The sequence below is a fragment of the Drosophila takahashii genome, chromosome 2R (genome assembly GCF_030179915.1).
Source record: "Drosophila takahashii strain IR98-3 E-12201 chromosome 2R, DtakHiC1v2, whole genome shotgun sequence".
In the NCBI taxonomy this organism is placed as follows: Eukaryota; Metazoa; Arthropoda; class Insecta; order Diptera; family Drosophilidae; genus Drosophila; species Drosophila takahashii.
In genome coordinates, this window is record NC_091679.1 from 37,928,094 (window position 1) to 37,952,551 (window position 24,458).

Consider the following 24,458-nt stretch of genomic DNA (forward strand, 5'->3'; position numbering starts at 1 on the left):
TCTGTCCGTCTGTTTCAATACCGTTTGCGAGCTCAGTTTAAAAGCTAGCGCCTTGAAACTTTCACAGTCGTCCTAAAACATGTGTACGCAGATCAAGTTTGAAAGCCGACCCGGTCGGACGTCTATATCCTATAGCTCCCATAGGAACAATCGGATATAGCTTTCACAAAAATGAAGATATTTCGCTCAGTGTAAGAGCTATTGGCATGAATCTTTCCAAATCGTATTTTTTTGTGCGTACCTTGATCAGGGTAAAAGCGCGTGCCGATCGGACGTCTATATCTTATAGCTCCCATAGGAACAATAGGGTGAAATCGGTCAAAATTTGACGTTTTTCAGGATATTTCGCGCAAAATATTAGCTATTCCCATGAAACTTTCCAAATCGTATTTTTTTGTGCGTACCTTCATTAGGGTAAACGCGCGTGCCGATCGGGCGTCTATATCCTATAGCTCCCATAGGAACAATAGGGTGAAAAATTTTAAAATTTTATTTTTTCAATTATAAAATATTTTGTTGTTTATTAATGCATGTTGGTAGTCTAGTCAAGTTTTAATTCGTAAAATCTGCAAGGGTATTAAAACTTCGGCTTGCCGAAGTTAGCTTCCGTCCTCGTTATAGAATAAAATGTCTTCCCCAATAACTTTTAAATTCATAAATAACTCCGGTTTTAAATAAACCCCGGCTTAGGCCATCCCACCATACCCCCCGAAAAATGAAACACTCTTCTTTTGCCGAAGTGGAATTTTATTGTAATTAAATTTGTTGGGTGTACAAAGGTATGTTTTACGGACTTCTCTGCGTTCATTACAATTTATTCAAATGGTTTTAATTGCTGGGTTTTGCTTCAAAGATGCGCAATCAAATTTCAACAATCCTATTTTTGTTTAATTATACAAATTATGTTTTATATCGCTTTAATATATAAGGGTACATATATATCTGCTATATATATAGAAGTGTGTTGACTTGCGTATATTTTGTGAAAAGTAAAAGTTTTCTTTCCCTTCAAATTTTCAGAAAATTCGCAATCCCTAGAATATTATCCAATTCCAATTCGGGTTTTGGTTATGTTTTCTGTTTTTCTTATTTGTTTGCGTTTTTTAAATATGTTTGCATTTTTTGCATATATATATGGTTTTGTGTTTTGCAATTTTTTCAATGATTTTCGCTTGGTTTTTTATTTGTTTTTAGTTTTCGATTTGTTTAATAAAAAAATATGAATTTCACTGCCCCGAGCGGCGATTTTACTTCCGCTTGCATCAAATATATCGTATTATGTGTGGTGTAAAAACATTTTTTACTGGTAATATTCTTGATTCTCTTTGTAACAGAAGTCGGAACGCAAATAAAATCGCAGCGGCGTTCGCAATACAAGTTCTTTTTAAATATATATTTTTGCAAATTGTAATAAATTTATGTATGTTCTTTCTGCTCTGCTTTGCTTCACTTCTTTTGGGTAATCATAAAAATCATGCTTGCTTTACTTGCCCTTGGGCTGTCTCGCCCTTTTTCATTAATATGCTTTCATAAGTTTTTCACGCTTTAGCGCTTTTCATGTGTTTCTTGTATTTCTCATATATGTTGTTGTTGTTGTTGTTGTTTAATATGTGTGTGTGGATGTGTGTTTATATATATTTTCTTTTTTTGCTGTTTTTACATAAATTTTGCAATTTTTTTGTAGGTTTTTTCATTTTGTTTTGTTTTCATTTTTTCAACATATTTTCTCTGCTGTTGGTTTTTTGTATTTTCTTTCTTTTTTCAAAGTAGCAAAAACTTGACTCTCATATTCTTGCGGTTTTCTTTTTCCTTTCTCTTCTGTTCTGCACAGTTTGCTTTACATTTTTTCGTTTTTATTTTAACTTTTTTGCAATTTTTTTGTTTTGTTTTCTTTGCTTTTTTAAAAGTGTATGGTTGTCGCGTTTCTTTTTCTAAACAAAGCTTTCTTAAAGTTTGAATTTGAGAAAAAAAGAATTGAAAAAAATTACATTTCGCTTTCGTGTGTTGTTGTTTGAAAGTGTGGGGAGGAAAAAGTGTACGAAAAACTCAATCTGTTTGTAACTCTAGAAACTTGTCGACGTTTTGTAAAACACAATTTCAATTATTGCAAGAAGCTTTCTACATTTATGCTTTATCTGTTTATTTTGCATAGGTTTTTAATTTTTCTTCTTCATACGCATACAAAATAATATTGACTCAGTTCAAGCAATGACAAAAAAAATATTTTTCAATTCACATTTTTCCATTTTTTTTTCTTTCCATTAACTTGTTGATGTAAAAAAAAGGAATTCTTGAATCTACTGCAGAATTGCTTTTTCTTGACTTTCTTCTTTTTGCTTCGTGTACTTGCGTAAATGCGTTCGAAATTAAATGATTGAAATTGTTTTTGCTGATGATGTTTCTGGGATTAGAAAAGAAAAAAGCCGGAGTTTTTACGCTTCGTTCTTCTGTGTTGAATGTGTGTCCTTCTTGGCGTTCCTTCTATGCACTAGGCATCGTTGAATGCGAATTGTTGTTAATGAATTGAAAGTTAAGAGGAAAACTGAAAGGTTCGAAAGAAAAACGGAATTAGTTGGGGTGTCATTTTCTAACGTATATTATTTATACATACTTTTTGGGTGTCGAGTGTTCTTGTAAAATTTTCTTCCGCTTTAGCTGTTTTCGAGCTTAGTTAGCGGGCTCAGAGACGCGGTGCACCTGGAGCACGGCCACAGCCTCCTCCACCTTGGCCTTGAGGGCCTCCTGATCCTCAATCATGTGCAGCAGTTCGGAGTTCTCGATCTCCAGCAACATGCCGGTGATCTTGCCAGCCAGAGCGGCGTGCATGCGCTCAATCATCGGGTACAGACGCTCGCCGAGGATCTGTTTCTGCTCCTGCGGCTTGGCGTTGGCCAGCAGCGAGGCGATGAGCTTCTCGGAGTCTGGAGGGGAATAATGATACTTATTAGTAAACTGACCAACACATTTCGGTCCCTTAAACTTACTCTTTCCTTGCAACTGCTGCGGGATGGGCTGGGTCTGCTGCAACTGCTGCACTGGGGGATTGCGCATGTTGGAGGTGTACTTGTAGTTGGAGGCGCGCTGCTGGGCACCGCCAGCAATCTGGGCTCCGGGTATCTGCATGTTCGGGGCAGCAGTCTGCTGACCGGTGATGGCGCGAGCTCCGGTGTTGCGCATGTTGTTGGCCGCAGCGGCAGAGGCGTGAGCGCCCTGCACGGGCTGGGGCTGGGCACCGCGTGCTCCGGCAGCAGCCGAGCGGAACTGGGTGGGCACTGCTCCGGCTGTGCCCTGGAAGCCACCAGCTGCGGCGGCAGCTCCGGCCTGAACGCTCTGGACCGTGGCGGCGGGACGCACTTGTGGCGCCCAGCGCGGTGTGTTTCTCATCTGGGTTGCCACCTGGGGACCGAAGAACCGCTGGCTTGGCGGTAAGGTCGGCACAAAGAAGCCGCCGCCCGTGTTGGGCTGGAAGATCTGTCCCAGCTGCTGCATGCGCATGCCGGTCATGTGACGCATGTACTGCGAGGCGAGGTGAGCCTTGCGCTCCTCCTTCCTCTGGGCCAAAGCCACGTACAGGGGCTTGCTGCCGACGACGCGGCCGTTCAACTCGGTGACGGCGCAAGTGGCCTCGTTGGGCGAAATGAAGCACACGAAACCGAAGCCCTTGGAGCGACCCTCCTCATCGGTCATAACCTTGGCCGATGTGATGGTGCCGTACAGGGAGAACTCCTTGCGCAGGCGCTCGTCATCGATGGTGTCATCGAGGTTCTTCACGTACAAGTTGACGCCGAACACGGACTCGTGACGCTTCTTCTTGAGCTCCTCGAACTTGCGCTTCAGCTCCTGTTGGCGCTCGGCCTTCTTCTGGGCACGGGCCACGTACAGGGACTTGCCCTCGCCCATATCCTTGCCATTGAGGGCCTGGACGGCCGCCTCGGCAGCCTCTGTGGTCTCAAAGGCCACGAATCCGAAGCCCTTGCTCTTGCCGTCCTCCTTGGACATAACCTAAAGACGAATACCAGGTCAAAAGTGCCCTAAAATAAGCGAAAAACTAAATGAAATTACCTTGTAGCTGGTGATCTTGCCGTATGGCTCAAAGAACTCCTTCAGCTTCTCGTCGTCAAACTCCTCGGTGAAGTTCTTGACGTACACGTTGGTGAAGAGCTTGGCCTTCTCGCCCAGCTCCTTCTCGCGCTCCTTGCGGGGAATGAATTTGCCCACGTAGACCTTCTTGCCGTTGAGCAACATGCCGTTGACCTTGTCGATGGACGTGTTGGCGGCCTCCTCGGTCTCGAAGTGAACGAAGCCATAGCCCTTGGAGTTGCCCTTCTCATCGGTGGCCACCTTGCAGCTGAGGATGTTTCCGAAGGCGGAGAAAGTGTCGTAGATTGCCTTGTTGTCGATGGCCTTGTCGAGGTTCTTGATGAACACATTACCAACGCCGGAGCGGCGAAGTGAGGGATCGCGCTGGGACCACATAATGCGAATGGGCTTGTTGCGGACCAGGTCGAAGTTCATGGTGTCCAAAGCACGCTCAGCTGAGGGTGAAATAGGGGAAAAGTTATGATTACCAAGGGTTCCCTTTTGGTTACAAATATAAAGTGGAAGATCATTTAATGACATTGTGACTCTTCTACTTCTGCACTGGCCAAAAAGCAGCCTTAGTGCATGGTAAGTCAAGTCTGGTCTTTCATTTGGCAACTATTAATCTTAGTCGTGTCAAAAAAGGAGTAATCTGACCAACCAATGGGTAGAAGTTGCTAAATTTTTAGAGTCTCATCATATTTAAGGGTTATCAAGCTTCTGTTTCTGCGGATGATAAACAGAACCCATCTGCATGGTAAGTAGCTTTGCTCTCTATGGCAACTTAAGATTTCAGTCGTATCGAAAAGGGTTAAATCAAAGCTACCAATGGTTAAAAGCTGCTAGGAATGTCTACATCTAAGATGGTGGTCTATTAAACTTATAATTCTGCGAATTCTCTGAGGATTTTAAATTTAGTAATTGTCATGCTTCTACTTCTGCAGATGGTATGCGTTACCCATCTACATGGTAAGTTGCATTAGTTGTTATAGCAACAATGAATCTTAGTCGTGTCAAAATGAGAGTATTTGACCAACCAATGGGTAGAAGTTGCTAAGAGTCTAGATCAAAGGTCCACGCTAATATTTCCGAATCTCTTTTTCCTTAAATAGTACCACATGATACGAATGGAATCGGGGACTGTCATGCTTCTACTTCTGCAGATGGTATGCGTTACCCATCAGCATGGTAAGTTGCATATGTTTCTATAGCAACAATGAATCTTAGTCGTATCAAAATGAGAGTATTTGACCAACCAATGTGTAGAAGTTGCTAATTGAGGTCTAGATCAAAGATCAAAGCCTATTACATCGGTTGAAAAGTAAAAAATTTATGGTTGTAATGCTTCTACTTCTGCAGATGGTATGCGAAACCCATCTACATGGTAAGTTGCATAAGTTGTTATAGCAACAATGAATCTTAGTCGTGTCAAAAAGGGAATATTTGACCAACCAATGGGTAGAAGTTGCTGATAAGCCTTAATTTTTGATTATAAAACATCTTATAATGGATTGTAATGCTTCTACTTCTGCTGATGATATGTGGAAACCATCAGCATGGTAAGTCGCATTTGTTTTTTCTGGCAACATTGAATCTTAGTCGTGTCAAAAAGGGATAAATCTGACCAACCAATGGGTAGGAGTTGCGAGAAGGGTCTGTTAGTAAAAAAAAGTAAAATAAAAACCGAAATTCGGCAATAATTTGTAGGTATCTCAACTCATAAAATGACTTAAACAGCAGTTTCTAAAAATGCTGGTAGCTTCGCCCTAACCTCAAAAACTAGAGTTCAGTAAACTTGGCGGAATGCTGGAATGCGACGGGCTTTCACACGCAGCGTAATCACCATCGGTCGCAGCTTTGTGCCATTGTACGCTTAATTCAATAAACAAATGTAAGCGAACAACGGGAAACGAAGAAGCAGCAGCAGCAACTATGTGTGCGCAGTGAAAGTTTGTTTTCGTTTTTGTAAAAAACACGACTTTAATGGGCGAAAGAGAGGCCGAAGAGCGGTTCACTGACATGTCAAGAATTTGGAAGTGTTAAGTTAATCAATGGAATGTGGAGAGCGGGGAGGACTACAACTGTGAAAGTGAAAGCAAAACAAAGAGGCAAAGTAGGAGACGATAAAAAGCGGGCGTGCGGAAATTTACTTAATGGAATATAACCTAAAATAGCTGAAGGCCAAGAGAAAGAAATGGTCCAAACAACAATGAACACATGTTTATGGAAGCGACGCACACAAATGTGCGCGTGCGATTGCAAGTGTGAGTGTGCGCAAGTTGGCCGCTTGGAAACAGCAGACAACACTCGAATAAAACCAGAACAGGCGACGAAACATTGAAACAACTTATGGGCGGGGCTGCGATAAGCTGTCTGGGCAGTATGGAGCCCCTATTATTCCATCATAATTGCAATTTTGTGCGAAATCGAGGCGGAAACTTCTAGGCGAACGGTTGATGAGTGGCACAAGCCAGCTGTTTGGCCCTCTCGTTTCCACCCGTTTCCTTCCACAGTAACTGGAAATGATATATGCGCGTGTGTGTGTGAGATTAACGTAAGCAGCGCACGGTGGAGCGAGTTATGAAATACTCGCTTATGAGACTCATCTTTCCACCAGTCCAGTTTTGATGGCCGCTTTTTCCCCCGTCCCACTGTACGCGGGCATGTGCCTGTGTGTGAGTGCAAAAACTGCACACGTGTTTTCTTTGTTTCGCGCGGGAGGGGCTCCCCTGGGGAATTACACTACTATTACAAGGATTACTCACCATCGGCTGGCTGCTGGAAGTTGACGTAGGCATAGCCCAACGAGCGACGGGTAATCACATCGCGGCAGACACGAATGGACAGGACTGGACCAGCAGTCGAGAACTTCTCAAAGAGTCCCGCTTCGGTGACGTCCTGCTGGAGATCACCGACGTATAGAGAAGCCATATTTGGTGGTGATCAGGTCTACCTGCAATGGGCGGCAATTAGTGGGGGCTTTTTCACTCGAAAATCCGGGTTTCCTCGGATCTCCACGGACCGGATGGATTCGGCCAGGCAGGCGGTGAAATAGAAAGAAAAAAAGCGGCGTGGCTTTTGCTCTCCTATTCGTCTCTGTGTCGGGTGGCAACTCCGGCGTGTGACAGACGGGGGACCTGGCAACGCCGCATGTGCTTTGTTGTTGCCCGTTCGCGCTCCCTCTCTGCCACTCTCCGCCTCTTCGTGTAGGAAAATTTCCACACATACACACAGACACAGAGATAGACACGCGTTCTGCCTGCCCAAAATTATGCGATTTTGGGGATTTCCGCGAAAATATGCGATTGCTGGGCAATGGCCCGCCGTTCAGCGGATAAGTTGGCGCTCCTAGGCGCCATCTTTGAACGACGGGCAGCCGAAACGAGGCGAGTTTCGCTGGGAAAAATTTCCCCATTCGCTTTGTCTCGCGTCGCGCCCTCTCGCTCGCTCCGCTGGCAGCCCAAGCACTCTCACTCTACTTACTTTTCAAACACTTGCTCGAATTTTTTGCTACTTTTTACAATTTTTTTTGTTACGTTTTTGTGTTTTTAATATTTTTTTTTATTTTTTATATATTTTTTCTTCACAAAAAATATGTGATAAGCCGTGTGCTGAAAGCGAATCCACGACCGCTCACGTAAACGGACTCAACACGACTCGGGTCCCTATCGATGTTTTCCGATTTGCAAAACATCGGCATCTTTAAAAATCCTAAAATCCCATCTCTAAATTGGCAGTTTTCTAACAGAAATGTTAAGATGCACATTTGCATTTGCAGAGCAGTGACTGCGCTGTCGGCCCTCTTAACATTTATGTTAACGAGACATCTTTCTGGCAACTCTCTGAAATGTTTTATCCCTGTTAGTTTTTAAATAATAGCGAGGACACTTTTTAACAGAAATTTTAAGACTAATATTAAAGTGCGTGACATCTTTAAAAGACAATGAGACATCTTTAAAATGTTTAGGTTGGATGCAATAATAACTGCAAATAGACCTTCAAAATTCATTTTAAAATTAATAATGACATGGCTTCCTAAATATCCCGCTCGTAGAGAAGGGCGCACGCAATTGGAACGATGTTTTCCTTGTTTTGGAGACATTTCGGCTCATCTCTAAAATAATTATCCAATTATTTTTTGGCACATCTCTAGAATGTGGCAACTCTCTAAAATGTCTTGGCAGAAATGTTAACATAACGATGTATAGTAACATTTCTGTTAACGAGAGAAAGCGACTCTTAGTGGTGGGAGGGAAAACATCGGAATTCCGAACATCTCTTACATCAGCGAGAACACCGTTTAACAGATATGTTAAATTTAATTAAATTAAATAATAATTTCGTTACTTCCGTGAAGAGGGATGAATAATTTTGAATTAAATAGTTTGTCCTCACTAACGTTAAAAAATGTATCCTAACATTTCTGTTATCTAGAGCGCTTCCTAGAGGTTGGCATCTACTTTGGAGACATCGGTGTTTGCGGCTCATATCTTGATGTTTCTGGCAACTCTCTAAAAAGTTGGAGCCCTGAACGGTTTTAAATTTAGCAGGGACACACTTTAAATGTCAAAGTAACATTTTAATTAAAATCAATTAAATAATTAAGATTGATTTTTTATAAAATAAACAGACACCTCTTGTTTTCAAAGATTCGACAACTTATCAATGCACTTAAATATCCCAAATAATTTTCAAATACACTGACACTTTAAATTAAACCAAAATATTTGAGCGCAAAAAACGTAAAAAAAACCGATTAAAGTAATTGCAATTGATTTAAAATGTACTGTACATGTTTTGCTGACTCCTAGCTAGTTATCATACTTAATTAACGAATTTAAAATATTTTACTCTAATTGTAATCCTGAGACATATAGGCAACCCTAATGGCTTGACTTTTGAAAAAATTAATTCGGCACAAAAAAAGTTTCCTTTAAATGTCCACCAATTGTTTTTTTGCTTCACAGAGTCCCACCGCAATAATAACTCTGGGATTCCCTCTTTTCAAACTTACCTAACTCAGCGAAAAAAGTGATGAGCCTGCAATCCAAGACTGAGACTCCAAGAAGATCCGCGTAAATTTTTTCCTTGAACCGGCACTCAAGAACTTTTTTTATGCTTTTCGAGGTTTTCTACGAAATAAACAACACTCAAAGAGAACCGTCAGTGACCGAGTGTAATTAAACTATTTTTTTGTTTTATGGCAATAAACCAATTTTTCTTATTTTTTTTCTGTTCCTGCTTCAGACAGCTGCATGCGTCCTATGTGGCATTCGAGTACCTAATGAAGCGGGGAGGCAAAACTCGGGGCCTGACAAGCTTCAAACTCCAAATGTCACTTTTTCCGCCTACTTGGATGATCCGACAAAAATCACAGAAACGGGCACTTTCGAAACATTTATTTGGGCATTATATACTTCATTAAACACATATTTCGGTCTGGTTTAGCTTGAGATTTAATTTTGCGTTCAACTCAATTTTGATTTTCGTATAGCTTTTAATAGTTAAAAAGTACTTGCTTAACTCATTATTGTGTGGTTTTCCCTAGATTATGGGCGAAAATTATTCAACTAGTCCTACATTTTATTAAATTTGTGTTGTGTAATGTATATCAATCATTTTTTGTATGCATAACATGGTTTTTGTGTGAGAGTTTCCCTTTTAATATATATTTTTCAAAAATATACATGGGCATATTACATGTAGCTAAAGTACGAACTTAACTGAATCGTTTTCCTTTCGATAGACATTAATTAATACGTTTTCATTCAGCAGCGAATGTCAGATTACAGATTAATCTTGTAATACTTTTGCCAATTTTGTGGAAATTTTCTTAAGTTTTGCTGCAACAATTTACTGCCATTGCACAATTATAACCTGTATTCAGTTGCTTTTTGCAATTTTTTACATTTTAACACTTTAACCGCTTTAGTGCTGAACCAATATTTTGAACATTCTTTTGCTATTTTGGCAGTGGATTGGTAATAAACTTTTAAACGTTAACAAATAAGGAGGCCCGGAGCTGGCAGCGAACATTAATAAAGAATAACGCAGGAGAATTATAATGAAAAATGATAAACATAAAAGTAAAAATGAGTTGTCGGGTGTGCCAAAAGAGTCTAGTTTCCCATCGATCCGATCGCAGCATCTCCTCCCCACTCCACGAGGTACTGGACCTGTCCGTTTCCCATGCGCCGTTTGGCCCGAATGGCGAAGGACTCGCCGGCATCTATGCGATTCATGGCGCCGCCAAAGTACTTGTTCACCGACTGCTTCAGATCGAGCATGGAATGTTGTCCCGGTGCCGCCAGCCCGTTGCTGCTGCTGCTGTTCGTGGCCGTCGAACTGGTGGAGTTCCGGCGGCTCTGGCTGGGCGACAGCTTCTGAGGCCGCTGGCGCAACAGGCGTCCGTGCGTTGGCTTTCCCATTGGCGGCGCCGCCGGCGGCTGCAGATCTTTGGCATAGAGAGGAAGGTAGTGGCTGGGTATGGGATTAATGGTGGTGGTGCTGATGACCTATTAGTTGATAGAAAAACGTATTAGGAACTGTTATTTAATTCAAGTTTAAGCTCCTACCTCAATGGCCGTGGTCAGGCGGCGGTTGCGTCGCCTGCGCACCTCCTGATTGGGCCCAATGGTTATGTCTTTGGCACTCAGTCTTCGCTTGATGGTGCGCACCATGCGCGGCTGCTCCTTGGAGTTGCCCTTGAGCTTGAAAATGCTGTTGATGATGCCATTTGCCACGATGCCACCTCGGCCACCCTGCGTCGCCTTCTTGGGGGTGGCCATCAAGAAGGGATTGTTGCGTCCCAGAAAATTGGCCGGCGGCGGTATGATGAGGTCCAGCGAGCTGGTTCCCCGACTGCTGCTCGAGTTCTCGTCGGACGATAGATCACAGTGGTTGCGGCTGTTGTCATAGCGCTTGGACAGGCGGAAAGCCTTGCGTTTGCGACTGCTGTTGGCGTCCAGCAGCGGAGGAATGGGAGCTGCTGGCAGCTTGCCGGGATCGCCGTCGTTGGCATTGTCGTCGGCGAGGTCGAGAGCGACTGCCTCAACATGTTCCGACTGCTTGGGCAGCTCATCCTGCTCATCCGCCTTCTGGCTGGCCTGCTTTTTGGCCTTCTCGATGATCTGCTTGATGGGAATCTCGTCCTCGCTCGTCTCCACTGGCTCATCTTCATCCGTATTGAACTCGTACACATCTTTGGGTACTCTTTTCGGGGGTTCCTGCCTCGGCAGCAGAGTCAGTTTGAACTTCTTGACCAGCAGTTCATCGGAAAGTTCCTCGTGGGGCTCTAGGAATACCTTGGGCGTAAGTGGCGGCCCGCTGTGGCGAAGCGCATAGAAGGCTGGCGCTCTTTTGAACTCCCTGCCGCAGACGAAGCGCTCCGCCTTCAGCGTCTGCTTGATGCGCTCCATGAGTGCCGTCTCCGGCAGCGAGCGCCATTGCTCGCAGATGGGAAGCTGGTGGCGCTGCTCGAGTATGAAGGGCCAAATGTCCTTCAGCAGGTGATGGTACTTCTGGTGCTGGTGCTTGCGCAGATTGTACAGGGCAATGTGCAGCACGTCTACCCAGTCGATCTGCAGACGTCGCACAAACTCCACGCCATTGTTGCACACAGTGCAGCAGAATACAAAGAACCTGGGGGGATTCGTTTAATTAGTATTTAGAATACCTAAAAGGCAAGTCCCGACTTACATGTCGCCGCGCAGCAGCTTCCTCTTGAAGTTCTGCATGCATTGGGTGTGGAACCAGTTGCGGCACTTGCAGCACTGCAGCATATTGTGATCGAATTTGCCCGGCTTGCCGCAGTAGCAATAAATCTGCTCCTCGTTCACCCGATGCTTCTCATCCCAGCTGAGCTTATCCGCCTGTGTGAGGGAAAAACCATCGGATTAGCAACCTAATCTTAGGCTTAGGTACGCAGCATAGATACTCACATGGTAGGGTAATTGACGGCAAATCCCCGCAGGCTTGCTGATCTCATGGTTAACCGGCTGTTGCATTTTCATGGGTTTCGCACACCGTTTGCAGCTCCAAATTCCGCTGCCGGTGACGATTTCGATGGTACAGCCACGATGATAGCCGCGTCCGCAGCGCTCGCAGATTTCCACCACATCCTCGACATCCGACCGCTTGCAGGCCACGCACATGGGTCCGCTGGTGGAGGCACTGGACGTATCCGAGCTGGACCCACCTCCGCCGCCAGTGGATGGGCTGCCCCCCAACTTGCGCAGTTTGTCCGGCTCACACCATTGCTCCGACTGATCATCGAAGCGGATGAGAAACTGGTCGCTTGTTTGCTCAATAATAGTGCCCAGGTAGAACCTGCCGTCGTTGCATTTGATAAAGACATCCTCCTGCAGGGCATAGGTGACCACCACCGGCGGCGGAGGAGGAGGAGCAGCCACTGGTGGCGGAGGAGGAGATGGTGGAGTTAACGGCGTGTGCGGCTGTGCTGCTTCGACGGCCTTGAAGCTCGGCTTCATTTGGCTGACGGCCTTGAGCAGCAGCGGAGGCGAGGGCGACAGCTCGCTCTTCCCCGGCGAACTCATCAAAGTCTCCGGCGTTGTGGGCGGCGTCTGGGGCGTTGTGGTCGTCGAATCCGGCTCATCCACTATGACCACAGCCGCCGAGGTGGTGGTGGCTCCACCATAGCTGCTGCTGGACACCGAACTGCTGCTGCAGCTGCTGCTGTCCGCCGTGCTGCTGTCGATGAGGGGCAGGATGGCCTTGTGCTGGATGGCCGGTATGATGGGAGACGGCTGCTGGGCGCTGCTCAGCGATGAGCTGAGCGAGGAGGGCGACTCCGCGTAGTGGTTGTTGATGCAAATGTTGATGCGGTCCAGCACCACAGTGGATGGGGGTGACGAGGTGGAGTTGCTCACGGGCACAAGTGGAGGAGGTTGCAGTTGCTTAGCCGCCGCTGCCATAAGGTTGAGTTGCCCCGCCGTTTGGCCACCGCCGCTGGGCAAATAATAAGACTGAACGGGCGCGTAAATAGAGTGCGGTTCCTGCGGCGACTTGTTCTGCAAACTATAAGCACTCGGCGTCGTCGAGATGATCCTGATGTTGTTGGCCTTGAAGGGACTGGAGCTGCTGGCCGCCTGTTGCTTCGTCGGCGTGGCCTGCTGGGCGAAGCTGTTGGTGATCTGGATGGTGCTGGGATGTGCGGGATGGGTGGCCTGTGGCGCTGCTCCTCCGGCGTAGAAACGCTTGGCCACCGTGGCAGCAGGTCCTGCGGTGGGCGGCAGGATCTGGTAGGTGGTGGTCATCCACTGCGGCTGCTGACCAGCCTGCGGCAAGTAGCCGTATGTGGTGCTGGTCGCGGGAGGAGGAGCTCCGGGGGCCACGGCGGCCGTCGGCTGTTGCAGGAACGGAACGTGTGCCACGTTCTGCGGCGGATGGTCGTGTTGCAAGTGGTAATGGTTGTTCATCATTGCGGCTGTGTGGGTGGTTTGGCTGGTGGTGATGGTGCTTGATGCGCAGCAGTCTTTTCTGCAAAAAATAGGAACCTTTAGTTTGCCGGCTTTTGGTGATTGCTTTTTAATGGGTCTCTCGCCGATTAACACGAGCTCATTAATCTGGCGCCTTTTTCGTCGAATTTTTTGTTGCCCCGCCGACACATACATGCACACAAGGGGCTACACGTACGGGCTGGAGAGCGGGCCCTTTTGTATTCTGTGTGCCTTCCACATTCGTACTTTTCCACACGCACCAGTCTCCTAGTTGGGGAGCCGATTTACCCACCTTTCTGTGTGCCTCGATTCGCGCATTAAATTAGCATTGTGCTCTAATTAATTCGGCTGTCGGCTTTAGTCGTCGTTGGGCCAAGTTCATCCCTAACACCAGCGAAAATGCACAAAACAAATCACTTGAAAATTAATTTGTGTCAGCCATTTTTCAACATATGCCCACTGTGTGACCGCTCGGCGGTAGTGCTGGAAAATACTAGAAGAGGCCAAAAATACTGGCTAGGCAGGGGACCATTAATATTATATTTCAGGGAAATTTTAACTAGGAACTTATTTGTTTTTATTTATTAATAGTTCATTTAAATTAAACTAGTTAAATTAGATACAATATAACATAATTACCTCTTAACCAGAGAATAAAAAATGGGTATAATATAGATTTTAAAAAATATAAAATGTCAAAAAAAAACGAATACATTTTCTTTTGAAATAATAATTCAGAGATTTATATGATTTTTAAATACAAATACATGTGCTTAAATAAGTGGTTGAATTGTAATATCGCTTATTATAAATTTAAATTAAAGTTCAAAAACAACCAAGTTAAAAATACCAAAAACCAAAAACACTACCTGCTCAAAATACCACCCTAGTATTCCCAGCACTTGCCTATCACAGATAGCAGTGAGTAGTCGCAACAGTAGTGCAATAACTATAAAGCCTATCATTTAAATCCCAGCTTCAGTAATCAACTATTTTATTTAATTATCCTAATGATCATTACAGGAATCGGGGTCAACATTTGAATAACGAAGCTGCGCGCCAGAAAATACTAGAAAAATACCAGAGGAGACAAGCAGACAGCGAAAAGGGTATAAATAGCAGCAAACTTTAGTTCGATGGGTTTTTTCCAAACTGGTCACGCTACGAACAAAAGCAAAAGCAATTCGGAGATTTCATTAAATTTTCACTTGTGAATAAAACGCGGAAAAACACTTGGAAAACAGAAGAACAGAGCTTAAAAAAGCGGTACACAGCGAAAGTGAAGTGCGAAACGCAAACTAAACGTGTTAACAGCGAGTTTTCTACGCCGCGAACGCCGAGAGAGCTGTAAAATTGTTAAGGTAGGTAGGCGGAGCAGGAGAAGAAGAACTAGAGCTCCATTTGTGCAAGTTGGTGGCTCGAATGACGCACTTGGCTGTAATTGAAAATATCCGATTGCGTTGGAGCTGCAACTTTCACATCAGAAAATGTACCCATATGTACATTTTACATATATGTATTTTGTACCTGGACACGCACACACTGCCCCCCGCACACACACTCACACACACGCACGGAAAAATGAACTGTGAACTGGAAGGGGGGCCAGTGTATGGGTGAGCTGTGAATTCATTGACTACTCCTTTCCAGGCTGCGCTGGTCACTATATGTCCAGGCCGCGTTCATCCGCCAAAGCCGTGCAGTTCAAGCACGAATCGGAGGAAGAGGAGGACGACGAGGAGGAGCAGCTGCCTTCCAGGAGGATGCACTCGTTCGGGGACGCGGGCGCCATCGGGAGCGGGGTGCCGGCCTTCTTGGCCAAACTGTGGCGCCTCGTCGACGACGCCGATACCAATCGCTTGATCTGCTGGACCAAGGTAATCCTATGCCGCCATATTGTTTATTTACCTTTCCAGGGACTCCCCCTCCCCCTCCCACCACTTACCGCTAATCAGCATGGCAACAATGACGTGCAGGTGTCTCAAGCTCAAGCTCTCTTTCTCGCCTTTTCTCTCTATGCCTCTCTGTTTTGTTGTTGCTGTGCCGCAACGCACGTATGCAAGCCCTTGCTGTTGTTGTTGTTGTTGTTTTTATGCCATTTGCATGCGTACGTGCGTGAACTCTGGAAAATTTTCCATCTCCCATCTGTCAATCGAAAAATTTCCCCTGGTCATTCATTCGGTTTTCCATTTAAGATAAGAGTATTTGGTTCTCACTTTTGGTTTCCACACACTCTTAGTGAAGAGTGTGCTTATCACTATAGCGTTTTTATACCTTTTACAATCAAAATCATACAGATGAGAGCAAATTAATAGCAGTATTGGAAAGAAAACAATTTAAAGAGCTTAAAAACCTTAGATTGGAACACATTACTAACATATGAAATACTATTATCACTAAATTCGTATACCAAAAAAAAATTGTTTTTTTTTGTAGTTTCAACTTTTCTTAAACTAATTGACCGTTGTAATGAGCATTACTATTACTTTGAACACCGCTGTAATTTCGCCTTTTGCCTCTATAGATATAATTATAATTAGCTAATTATATTCGGTGCTACAAACATATACGCAATCGCTTATCGTTTTCGGTTTGCGGCCTACCGCGAATAGGTTTGTGGCAACCTCATATCAGCATGACTCTCATATCGCTTCCGTTTTTCGTTTCATTACAGGATGGCCAAAGTTTTGTTATACAAAATCAGGCGCAATTCGCCAAGGAATTGCTGCCCCTGAACTACAAGCACAACAACATGGCCAGCTTCATCAGACAACTGAATATGTGTAAGTAAAGTGCATACAAAATTCTTAATTAAATTTAATTGAAATTATTTAATCTCCAGATGGTTTCCACAAGATCACCTCCATTGACAACGGAGGCCTGCGCTTCGATCGCGACGAGATTGAGTTCTCACATCCCTTCTTCAAGCGCAACTCCCCGTATTTACTGGACCAAATCAAAAGGAAGATATCGAATAACAAAAACGGGGACGACAAGAGTGTGCTGAAGCAGGAGGCCGTGTCGAAGATCCTCAGCGATGTGAAGGTGATGCGCGGACGCCAGGACAACCTGGACTCGCGTTTCTCCGCCATGAAGCAGGAAAACGAGGTGCTGTGGCGCGAGATAGCCAGCCTGCGTCAGAAGCACGCCAAGCAGCAGCAGATAGTCAACAAACTGATCCAGTTCCTAATCTCCATCGTGCAACCGTCGCGCAACATGTCCGGCGTCAAGCGCCACATGCAGCTGATGATCAACGACACGCCGGAGAACGATCGTGCTCGCAGCACCAGCGAGACGGAGAGCGAGGGCGGCGGCGGCCCGGTCATCCACGAGCTCAGCGAGGAGCTGCTCGACGAGGTGATGAATCCTTCGCCGACTAACTACGCTGCAGCTTCGCAGTACGACCAGGAGAGCGTCTCCCCGCTGGCCGTCGAGCGGCCGCGTTCGAATATAAGCATTAGCTCGCACAACGTCGACTATTCGAATCAGAGCGTCGAGGACTTGCTGCTCCAGGGCAATGGAACTGCTGGCGGTAATCTTCTGGTCGGAGGAGCAGCCTCTCCGCTCGCCTCCAGTGTGAGCAGTCAGTCGCCGGCCCAGCAAGTTGTCTACACGGTCACCGAGGCCCCCGACTCGCATGTCCAGGAGGTGCCCAACAGTCCGCCGTATCACGAAGAGCAGAACGTCCTCACCACGCCCATGGTGCGGGAGCAGGAGCAGAAGCGTCAGCAGCTCAAGGAGCAGAACAAGCTGCGACGACGCGCAGGAGAAGTAACCATCGATGCCGCCCCAATTCTGGTGGAAGAGGGCGGTCCTAAGGTGCAGCGCAAGAGCAACCAGGGAATGGTTCAGCCAATGATTATCAAGGCCGAGCCGGAGAACAACTCTGGAATAATGGAGCTTATAAATCCCTCAAACTCTGATCTGTACAATGTAAACTTTATCAGTGAAGATATGCCTACGGATATATTCGAAGTGAGTGGCTTTAAGTCTCACTCTTAAGTGATTGCTAATTGTTTTTAATCTACAGGACTCTTCTTTGCTGCCTGCTGGCGTGGAGGAGGCAGCCAAGCTGGATCAGCAGCAGAAATTCGGGCAATCTACAGTGAGCAGCGGCAAGTTTGCCAGCAATTTCGATGTGCCCACCAATAGTTCTTTGTTGGATGCAAATCAGGCCTCGACATCGAAGGCTGCAGCCAAGGCACAGGCCAATGAGGAGGAGGCGGCGGCCTTGGCTGTGGCCAAGTACACGGGCAGCGAGAACGGAGCTACGCGAGATCTCAACAACGGTCAGCTCCTCAGGATCCCCTCAGTGTTAGTAGACAAGAAGATTTCCCATACCAGCCAGAACAGCCATAATCAAGAGGCAAATTCTTACTGTTGCAGTGACGATCTCCATGGGCACTTGGACAACATGCAAGATGAGCTGGAAACTCTGAAGGATCTGTTGCGTGGCGACGGGGTGGCCATTGATCAAAACATGCTTCTGGGTGTAAGTATCCATAGTTACTATCCTTAGTTGTTTTCTGGATTAGCTGTCCGTGTGTCCGACTTAAGGCTCACTTTACAAACGTTCTATTTACATGATCAGGCGCCTGGCAGGACGCCCATTTTTCAGTTGACCGAGGACGAGCTGCTTCTAAAGGTCAGCGCAAAGCGTCCGCACATGCTAGGCTTCTATGTTTAAAAGTTACCTAACTAGAAAACTAACCATGTTCTCTTTTATGTATGCTTTACAGCTCTTTAATGACTCGGATCTGATGGACAACTACGGCTTATCTTTTCCCAATGACAGCCTAAGCAGTGAAAAGAAGGGTGAGTTTGGAAAAGACTCTTAATCCTCTGTTCGCAATTAACATATTTGATCTGCTTCTAAACAGCACCCAGTGGCTCAGAACTGATTTCCTATCAGCCCATGTACGATCTGTCCGACATTCTGGACACGGACGATGGCAACAAGGATCAGGAGGCCAACAGACGCCAGCAGCTGCAGACGCAGAACTCGGTGTTGAATACGCCACGTCACGAGTTGTAACTTATATTAAGTAGTAGCAGCGAACAATTTGTTTCTAGCTTTTAATTGAATCAATCTTTTACGTGTTAATTTTCTTCACTTACTCTGTCTAACCTTTTAGTTGATTCATACCTATAATCATGCTACTTTTAATCACCGTAATCATATTAATGATGCTGTATATGCCTTATGCACTATATATATGATATATAGACTAACCAGTTCTTGTTGTAGAAAGACTCGAAGAATCAGTTAATATTTAGATGTATTTTGTATCCGGGGATTTTGAGGGCCTCGGCTCAGGTAGAAGATTTTTAGTTTGCACTAACCGATCGAGAGGGATGAACGCTGCTCGATCGCTGATCTAGACGATTTAAGATCGCACTTTTATTAATCGATAATAAATTGTTTTAAGCTGCCTTGAGCTGCAAATGAACTGTACTGTTTTTCTTTTCCACGGAATAGGGAAACACCAATTGCTACCTTGTTTTGTGCATAATTTATTTCGGATCATTGTTGATACAACTGAATAGATATGGACTTCTATCGCCTCATCTTAATACAAATTAACTTATACCCTTAGCCTAAGACGGGAACGCAGAGATACAAAATAATTGTAAGTTTAATAATACATAAATGAGTGTGTTGTAAGTGCGTTGTTTACCACTAAGGTGACTAATCGAGAGTTGTACGTATAGAATAGCGACGCCCTAGCACTCGTCCTTGTACTTTGCGTCCTTCAGAATGCTGGCGAACTCGAACTTGACCCGTTCCCGCTCCGACCGGGGCATGCTGCGCAGTGTGTCCACCAGCGAGAGGCAGTAGAGCTCGATGGGATCGCTGTAGGGCGTCGTCACTTGGGTCTGCAGCGGCGTTTCGGTGGCCTTGCGCTTGAAGGGATTGGTCAGGAAGTCGCTGGGTAACGTGCGTCTGGTGGCCGCCGGCTTGTAAATGGGTTCGATGGTCACCTCTCCATTCGACAGCGAGCTGTTCTTGATCTGCTTCTGCTCCTGCTGGGATGGCGGCTGCTGGTGCGCCTGGTGCACCTCCTGCTGGTCGTAGCCATTGCCCATGACCACCATGGGCGTGAGCAGGGGCGAGGAGGCCGGCGAGCTGACATGGTCGTGCTCGTGGCTGTGATTGCTGCTACTGGTGCCGTTGAGGGTCGTCTGCAGGGATAGTTCCGTCTTGGGCTCCTCCATGACCAGCTGCAGCTCGGGCACAATCTCGTTGTCGTCGCTATTCGAGCCATCCTCGCTGTTGTCCAGCTCGATGATGTCGTAGCCCTCGGAGGCGTCGATCTTCAGGTGCTCCGGATCGGGATAGAGGAAGCTATTGCTGTCGTTGTCACTACCCGCCCCGTTTTGGGGCGCCACATAGCTCTGGGATTTCTTGACATTATACGTTTGGGCCGTGTTCTGCAGGAAGGAGAGATCCTCGGTGAAGCGCCGCTTGCGCACATTCGGATTCGCCTGTCCCGTCTCAATGGCCTTCACCTCCTGCAGATAGTTGTAGCGTATGTTCTTCCATTTGGTCTGCAGGAATCGAGCTGTGGTGAAAAAGAGGGTGGTTTTGCTGAGACAATCTACGCAGTTTGCCAAACAAATACTCACAGGAGGCGCCCAGTTCGTTGGCGATGCGATCCCATATGTCCACTCGCACCGGATTGCGGCGATAATGCGGATGGCTGACATCGTAGATGGCCGGATTGGCGCGCACCAGCTTTATCAGGCGATCGTCTGCAGGCAATAGGATTTGTGGGAAAAATCGTTAAAATCTGCTTCGCTTTCTACGTTTCTTCGCAGCACAGTAGAAAACAGCAACCCCTAAGCACAGAAGACACATCCTTCGCTTTGGGGGTTGATTCTGCGAGCCCCGGTGGCTGTCGCTCAGATTCTGATTCTGAATCCGAGTCCATTGTGTACCGAGGGAAACTCACCGAACTCGGGTCCTGTGGTCTCGCGCTCCGCGTAGTAGCGCTGCATCTTCTCCGACTTGGAACTGATGTCCTGGTTTCCGCTTCTCCTGCTCATCGCGACTTGGTTTTCCCTTGTACTAGTTTGTATAGTTTCGCGAGTCAGTTGGCCATAGGCGACCGCTTTCTTCCTTTTTCCGGACCTTCAAGACGGCTCTCGCTGGCGATTCTAAAAGTTTATTTTGCTGCGACCGATTTACCGTTCGACTCTCCTGCGTTCTCTTCGTTTTGGTTTTACGCGCTCTGCGCAGACTCAAATCGGCTGGTCTTGGCGCTTGGCCAGATTTAGGCCCTTTTGCGGCCGCCTATCGATTGCGCGTAAAGGGTATCGAAAGGAAGACTCGGATAAGGTGGCAGCACTACACGATTGGCGCGTAATTTAAAATTTCTTAGGTGGCAACTAATTTCTAGCTTCTAGGCTTATTTTAGCTAATAAAATACATAAAAGCGAATTTAAGAGTAAGATTCTGCCTTTTTATATTTATCACCTTTTTTTAAATTGATTTAGGAGCTTAAAAAGCTTCGAAATGAGGCATATCACATATTCGACAGGTGTTTTATCTCAAATTCTTCTGTTTATACTTATACACATACCGCCAATCCACTAAAAACAAACAATGGATAGGTAAATTTGACATGGAGCGCTTATTTATTTAAAAATACTTTTCAATTAAAACAATACAAACAGTAGAAAAAGAGTGAGAGTTGAGCTTCTAAGCAGCATTCACGAAGGCACCGGCGAAGAGGATGTTCTTCTTGTTCCAGATTACGTATAGGAAGGGCCGATCCGCCTGGAACTGCAGGGGGAAGGTCATCATGCGGGTCATCATGATCATGCCGGTGGCGGCCGCCGCCTCCGTGCCCTCCTCATTCACCTCGATGGTGGCCTTGTGCAGGACATTGGACACAAAGACGCCCTCGGGAGAGTCCAGGAGATTATTGAACTCGGCTCCGTCGGTGAACATTTTCGTGATGCCCAACTGAAAGTAAAAACAAATAAACACCAGGTAAATAACTAATGAGGTCATAGCCGCTAGAGGGTTTGTGATCGATAAGATAGGTGCGTCACATCCGACTGCAGCTAAAAGTTCTTCAACTTTATGGGGTTCGTGGGTTCTGATACCTGATCTTTAAAACGAGCCGGTATATGGCAGACCATTTTGCTTATCTAAGACACCTTAACGGCGATAAGCTACTAAAAATAATACACACATCAATCGAGGGAATTTTTAAGATAAGAACTCAATAAATATTTTCGGGGGCGGTTTGCAGTACTGCAACGTGTCTATAAAGTGGAATATTTCTGCGTTTTATCAGGGAATTTAGTGGGCTACTGCTAATAATAGCTGATTATTTCACCTTAAACACGCAACTTGACTTATAAGGAAGTCATTTGTTAGAAAATGCGGTCAAGGAACTGTGACAAATTATGTAAAAACGAAAGTTGACCATGAACAGAGCTTAATTGTGTCAAATGTGGGTCGCCACAAGCTAATTTCTCTAAGCAAAAGGTATTTTCAGCTTACCTGCTTCAGTTTCTCGGCCAATTCCAGGGAGTAATCCACCTTGAACTTGGGGAACTTCACATGAACCTCCTCCACGGTCAACTTATCGGCCAGATCCACCAGGTTGACGCTCTTGAGCTTCTCGGCGAGGGCGAAAATGCCCGTTCTTTCCTGCGGCAGCAGGACAAACATGGAGAGATCCGAGTCCTGGTAGGGCATCTCGAGGGCAGTGCAGCCCAAATCCTCAAAGTAGCCATAGTTGAACTTGGCCTTCTGGTTCATGTACTTCACCCTGACCTGCTCCTCCTCGCCCACCCAGAAATCGTCCTCCTCGGTGCGCTCCTCGTTGAACTTGTGCGCCCAGCTGCCCTTGAAGTGCAGGGCATTGACCAGGACGAGGCGGGTGAGGTCCGAGAAGGAGTCGGCGCTCACCAGCTCCGTGATCTTGCCCTGCGTCTTGGCATTCACCCAGGCATTGATGGCCTGGGCGGCGGCGTCGCTGAGGGCAAAGTTAATGGACTCGGCCTCCGAATGATACTGCTCCTTGATGGCCGCCTGGTAGTCCGGTTTCAGCTGCTTGCCCTCCTGAACGTACAGCTTGTTGGCCACGCGCAGCAGGTTGCTATTGCGATACTTCTCCAGGACGAACTGGAAAGTCTGGGCAACCTCAGGCGGAAAGTTTGAGACAAAGTGCAAAGCCTTGGCTATCTCGTCGGCGGTTTCGCCCTGCGAACCGGCAAAAGCCAAGGCGATGCAGGTTTGGATGGAGAAGGGCGAGAAGACCACGTTCTCCTTGAGGCCACCGGCGCTCAAAAGCTGGAAAAGTTCCGTGGTGAAACGGGCGCCGCCACGGGCAAATTCCAAATTGAAATCGAACATTTCGATGGGCTGGGAGATTGTGGGTGTGTGCTGTGTGGTCGCGGAATTGCGTGTACTTGTTTTCTGGCCCGCTGTCTACACCGGAATGTCTTAAATGCCGTTCGGGGCCACAACAAAAGTGAAAACAGGCATCGGCTGCCGGCGGATGAGTCACTTTCCAAAGCAAACATCATCAAAACAGCCGAGTAGAATAGGCGGCGTCACCGCTCCCCTTTCAGCGCCCCTGCCATCTTGGGGGTTTCCCTAAGGTCAGGACACCTATTTTTAGCCATTTTAGTATAGTTTCAGTGGTTTTCATGCAGGAATTTTGTAAACAAAGTTTTTAATCCAATTCCGCAATGTGACCGCAGGCCTTGGCGCCAAAAAATATTACCAAGAAATACTGAAAAATATACTAGCAAGAAACAACGGAAGATGGTCTTCCCAATTTGTTATCGAATTCAAAAAATTAATTCTTTTTGAAAGTAATTAAAATAAAAAATTTTTTTACTAATATACAAAACATATAAAAATAAAAAATGTATTTAAAAAGCTTTGCCCAGTGCTTAAATGGGTAGTCTAGGTTATATTTATTAGCTCAGCGAGATCAACATTTTGTTTATATATTAGGTAATATAATAACACACAAATGAAAAATAGCTCAATGCAATCACTAAAACGGAAAGCAAGATTAAAATTATGTGGTAAAAGTTAAAGCAAAGCGGACTTTTAAAATTACTTTAAAGTAAGAGCTTTGTGTCTAGTTGAATGTCTTTTAGCTTTTGGTTTTGTAACAATATCCTTAACATTTTTTTGCAAAATTTCATCTTCGATCTTAATTTTACAATCAGACTGCTCGATGGTGTCACATAGTGAAGTACCGTATTGGTCTTCCTCGAATACGTCTTCTTCCAGGGTCTCGTTTTTCACTACGCAATCGAATTGGTCCCTTTGATCCGGGCCATTAATATTATGACCCCTTTCCTTTTTAACTTGTTTAAAATATTGAGAAGGGACATCTTCATCATTGTCTGATACTCTGCACACTTGTTCCTCGAGTAAGTTCTCCTCATCCTCCTGCTCCTTTTTAAACTGGCTGTAAGATTGATTTATCTCGATGGCATTTTGCGCAGCCTGCAGGCATTCAATGCAAATGTTTTTGGAGAATGAGTCTCCTTTCTCAATTTTAAAGCCAGTGCACTTAGAAATCAGAAATGGAATGGATACTTTAACTCCTGGTATCTCTTCAAATATATTGAACATGCTTTCACTTTTTCCGAGGCAAACACGGCACATGGACGACACCATCGCCCTAAAATGAAATTGTTTATTAATAATTGTATGGGAATTGCTTAAATTTAGAATTACTCACAAATCCTAATGTTTATTTACATATTGCATTAGAGAAGAGATAATTTTTGCTGATGCAGTCGATATTAGTTGTGGAAATATTAGGGTGATTCCAGAAATGGTGGCTTATCGAAAAGGAGTTCCCCACTATATGAACATTTTATTTAAAATTGATTTTATAAAAATTAAACGGGAGACAATATCCTCTCCTCCAATCA

The 24,458-nt window shown here is 45.5% G+C and overlaps 5 protein-coding genes and 1 long non-coding RNA gene across 10 annotated transcripts; 1 reads left to right on the forward strand and 5 right to left on the reverse strand.

Moving 5' to 3' along the window:
- Window positions 1-726: 726 nt before the first annotated feature.
- pAbp (poly(A) binding protein) lies at window positions 727-9,329 on the reverse strand. Of its 3 annotated transcripts, none has more exons than XM_070212501.1 (6): window positions 9,095-9,329; window positions 6,846-7,033; window positions 4,063-4,535; window positions 2,985-4,002; window positions 2,612-2,921; window positions 727-2,542 (listed from the first exon to the last, which is right to left on the reverse strand). In XM_070212501.1, the coding sequence occupies exons 2-5, from the start codon at window positions 7,009-7,011 to the stop codon at window positions 2,668-2,670; spliced, it is 1,911 nt and encodes a 636-aa protein (XP_070068602.1). In that variant the 5' UTR covers window positions 7,012-7,033; window positions 9,095-9,329; the 3' UTR covers window positions 727-2,542; window positions 2,612-2,667. The 3 variants fall into 3 exon arrangements, with proteins under 3 accessions (XP_070068602.1, XP_017010184.2, XP_017010186.2); XM_017154695.3 differs by lacking the exon at window positions 9,095-9,329 and adding an exon at window positions 7,564-7,743; XM_017154697.3 differs by lacking the exon at window positions 9,095-9,329 and adding an exon at window positions 7,103-7,249.
- A 189-nt stretch (window positions 9,330-9,518) lies between these two features.
- Pcl (polycomb protein Pcl) lies at window positions 9,519-14,014 on the reverse strand. Of its 2 annotated transcripts, none has more exons than XM_017154694.3 (5): window positions 13,831-14,014; window positions 12,021-13,578; window positions 11,779-11,951; window positions 10,656-11,721; window positions 9,519-10,595 (listed from the first exon to the last, which is right to left on the reverse strand). In XM_017154694.3, exons 1-5 carry the CDS (start codon window positions 13,854-13,856, stop codon window positions 10,200-10,202), a joined length of 3,219 nt encoding a protein of 1,072 aa, XP_017010183.2. In that variant the 5' UTR covers window positions 13,857-14,014; the 3' UTR covers window positions 9,519-10,199. The 2 variants fall into 2 exon arrangements, with proteins under 2 accessions (XP_017010183.2, XP_070068600.1); XM_070212499.1 differs by having other exon boundaries at window positions 12,021-13,573; window positions 13,831-14,007.
- Window positions 14,015-14,674: 660 nt separating this feature from the next.
- On the forward strand, window positions 14,675-18,988 carry Hsf (Heat shock factor). 2 transcript variants are annotated; one of them, XM_017154732.3, is made up of 8 exons: window positions 14,675-14,899; window positions 15,189-15,415; window positions 16,213-16,321; window positions 16,381-17,513; window positions 17,569-17,852; window positions 17,925-18,030; window positions 18,278-18,353; window positions 18,419-18,988. In XM_017154732.3, the coding sequence occupies exons 2-8, from the start codon at window positions 15,206-15,208 to the stop codon at window positions 18,571-18,573; spliced, it is 2,073 nt and encodes a 690-aa protein (XP_017010221.2). In that variant the 5' UTR covers window positions 14,675-14,899; window positions 15,189-15,205; the 3' UTR covers window positions 18,574-18,988. The 2 variants fall into 2 exon arrangements, with proteins under 2 accessions (XP_017010221.2, XP_070068601.1); XM_070212500.1 differs by having other exon boundaries at window positions 17,569-18,030.
- A 44-nt stretch (window positions 18,989-19,032) lies between these two features.
- Window positions 19,033-20,811, reverse strand: Dlip3 (Dorsal interacting protein 3). Its single transcript, XM_017154735.3, has 3 exons — window positions 20,492-20,811; window positions 20,166-20,291; window positions 19,033-20,101 (listed from the first exon to the last, which is right to left on the reverse strand). The coding sequence occupies exons 1-3, from the start codon at window positions 20,583-20,585 to the stop codon at window positions 19,263-19,265; spliced, it is 1,059 nt and encodes a 352-aa protein (XP_017010224.2). The 5' UTR covers window positions 20,586-20,811; the 3' UTR covers window positions 19,033-19,262.
- Window positions 20,812-21,153: 342 nt separating this feature from the next.
- Window positions 21,154-23,070, reverse strand: Spn55B (Serpin 55B). The gene is made up of 2 exons (XM_017154734.3): window positions 22,054-23,070; window positions 21,154-21,507 (listed from the first exon to the last, which is right to left on the reverse strand). The coding sequence occupies exons 1-2, from the start codon at window positions 22,909-22,911 to the stop codon at window positions 21,241-21,243; spliced, it is 1,125 nt and encodes a 374-aa protein (XP_017010223.2). The 5' UTR covers window positions 22,912-23,070; the 3' UTR covers window positions 21,154-21,240.
- A 364-nt stretch (window positions 23,071-23,434) lies between these two features.
- LOC138912422 (uncharacterized) lies at window positions 23,435-24,330 on the reverse strand. Its single transcript, XR_011417967.1, has 2 exons — window positions 24,263-24,330; window positions 23,435-24,202 (listed from the first exon to the last, which is right to left on the reverse strand). It is a non-coding gene; the product is annotated as an uncharacterized lncRNA (long non-coding RNA).
- Window positions 24,331-24,458: the final 128 nt, after the last annotated feature.

Coding starts and splice junctions, on each gene's coding strand:
- pAbp (XM_070212501.1), bottom strand. CDS start 7,011: ATGGCTTCTCTATACGTCGGTGATCTCCAGCAGGACGTCACCGAAGCG. Junction 4,536..6,845: donor CTTCCAGCAGCCAGCCGATG/GTGAGTAATCCT, acceptor TTTCACCCTCAG/CTGAGCGTGCTTTGGACACC. Junction 2,922..2,984: donor GCAGCAGTTGCAAGGAAAGA/GTAAGTTTAAGG, acceptor ATTCCCCTCCAG/ACTCCGAGAAGCTCATCGCC.
- Pcl (XM_017154694.3), bottom strand. CDS start 13,856: ATGCGCGAATCGAGGCACACAGAAAG. Junction 13,579..13,830: donor GAATCGAGGCACACAGAAAG/GTGGGTAAATCG, acceptor TATTTTTTGCAG/AAAAGACTGCTGCGCATCAA. Junction 11,722..11,778: donor AAGCTGCTGCGCGGCGACAT/GTAAGTCGGGAC, acceptor GAATCCCCCCAG/GTTCTTTGTATTCTGCTGCA.
- Hsf (XM_070212500.1), top strand. CDS start 15,206: ATGTCCAGGCCGCGTTCATCCGCCAAAGCCGTGCAGTTCAAGCACGAA. Junction 15,416..16,212: donor GCTTGATCTGCTGGACCAAG/GTAATCCTATGC, acceptor GTTTCATTACAG/GATGGCCAAAGTTTTGTTAT. Junction 18,031..18,277: donor ATCAAAACATGCTTCTGGGT/GTAAGTATCCAT, acceptor TATGCTTTACAG/CTCTTTAATGACTCGGATCT.
- Dlip3 (XM_017154735.3), bottom strand. CDS start 20,585: ATGAGCAGGAGAAGCGGAAACCAGGACATCAGTTCCAAGTCGGAGAAG. Junction 20,292..20,491: donor GACCACAGGACCCGAGTTCG/GTGAGTTTCCCT, acceptor TATTGCCTGCAG/ACGATCGCCTGATAAAGCTG. Junction 20,102..20,165: donor CAACGAACTGGGCGCCTCCT/GTGAGTATTTGT, acceptor TTTTCACCACAG/CTCGATTCCTGCAGACCAAA.
- Spn55B (XM_017154734.3), bottom strand. CDS start 22,911: ATGTTCGATTTCAATTTGGAATTTGCCCGTGGCGGCGCCCGTTTCACC. Junction 21,508..22,053: donor TGGCCGAGAAACTGAAGCAG/GTAAGCTGAAAA, acceptor TTTTACTTTCAG/TTGGGCATCACGAAAATGTT.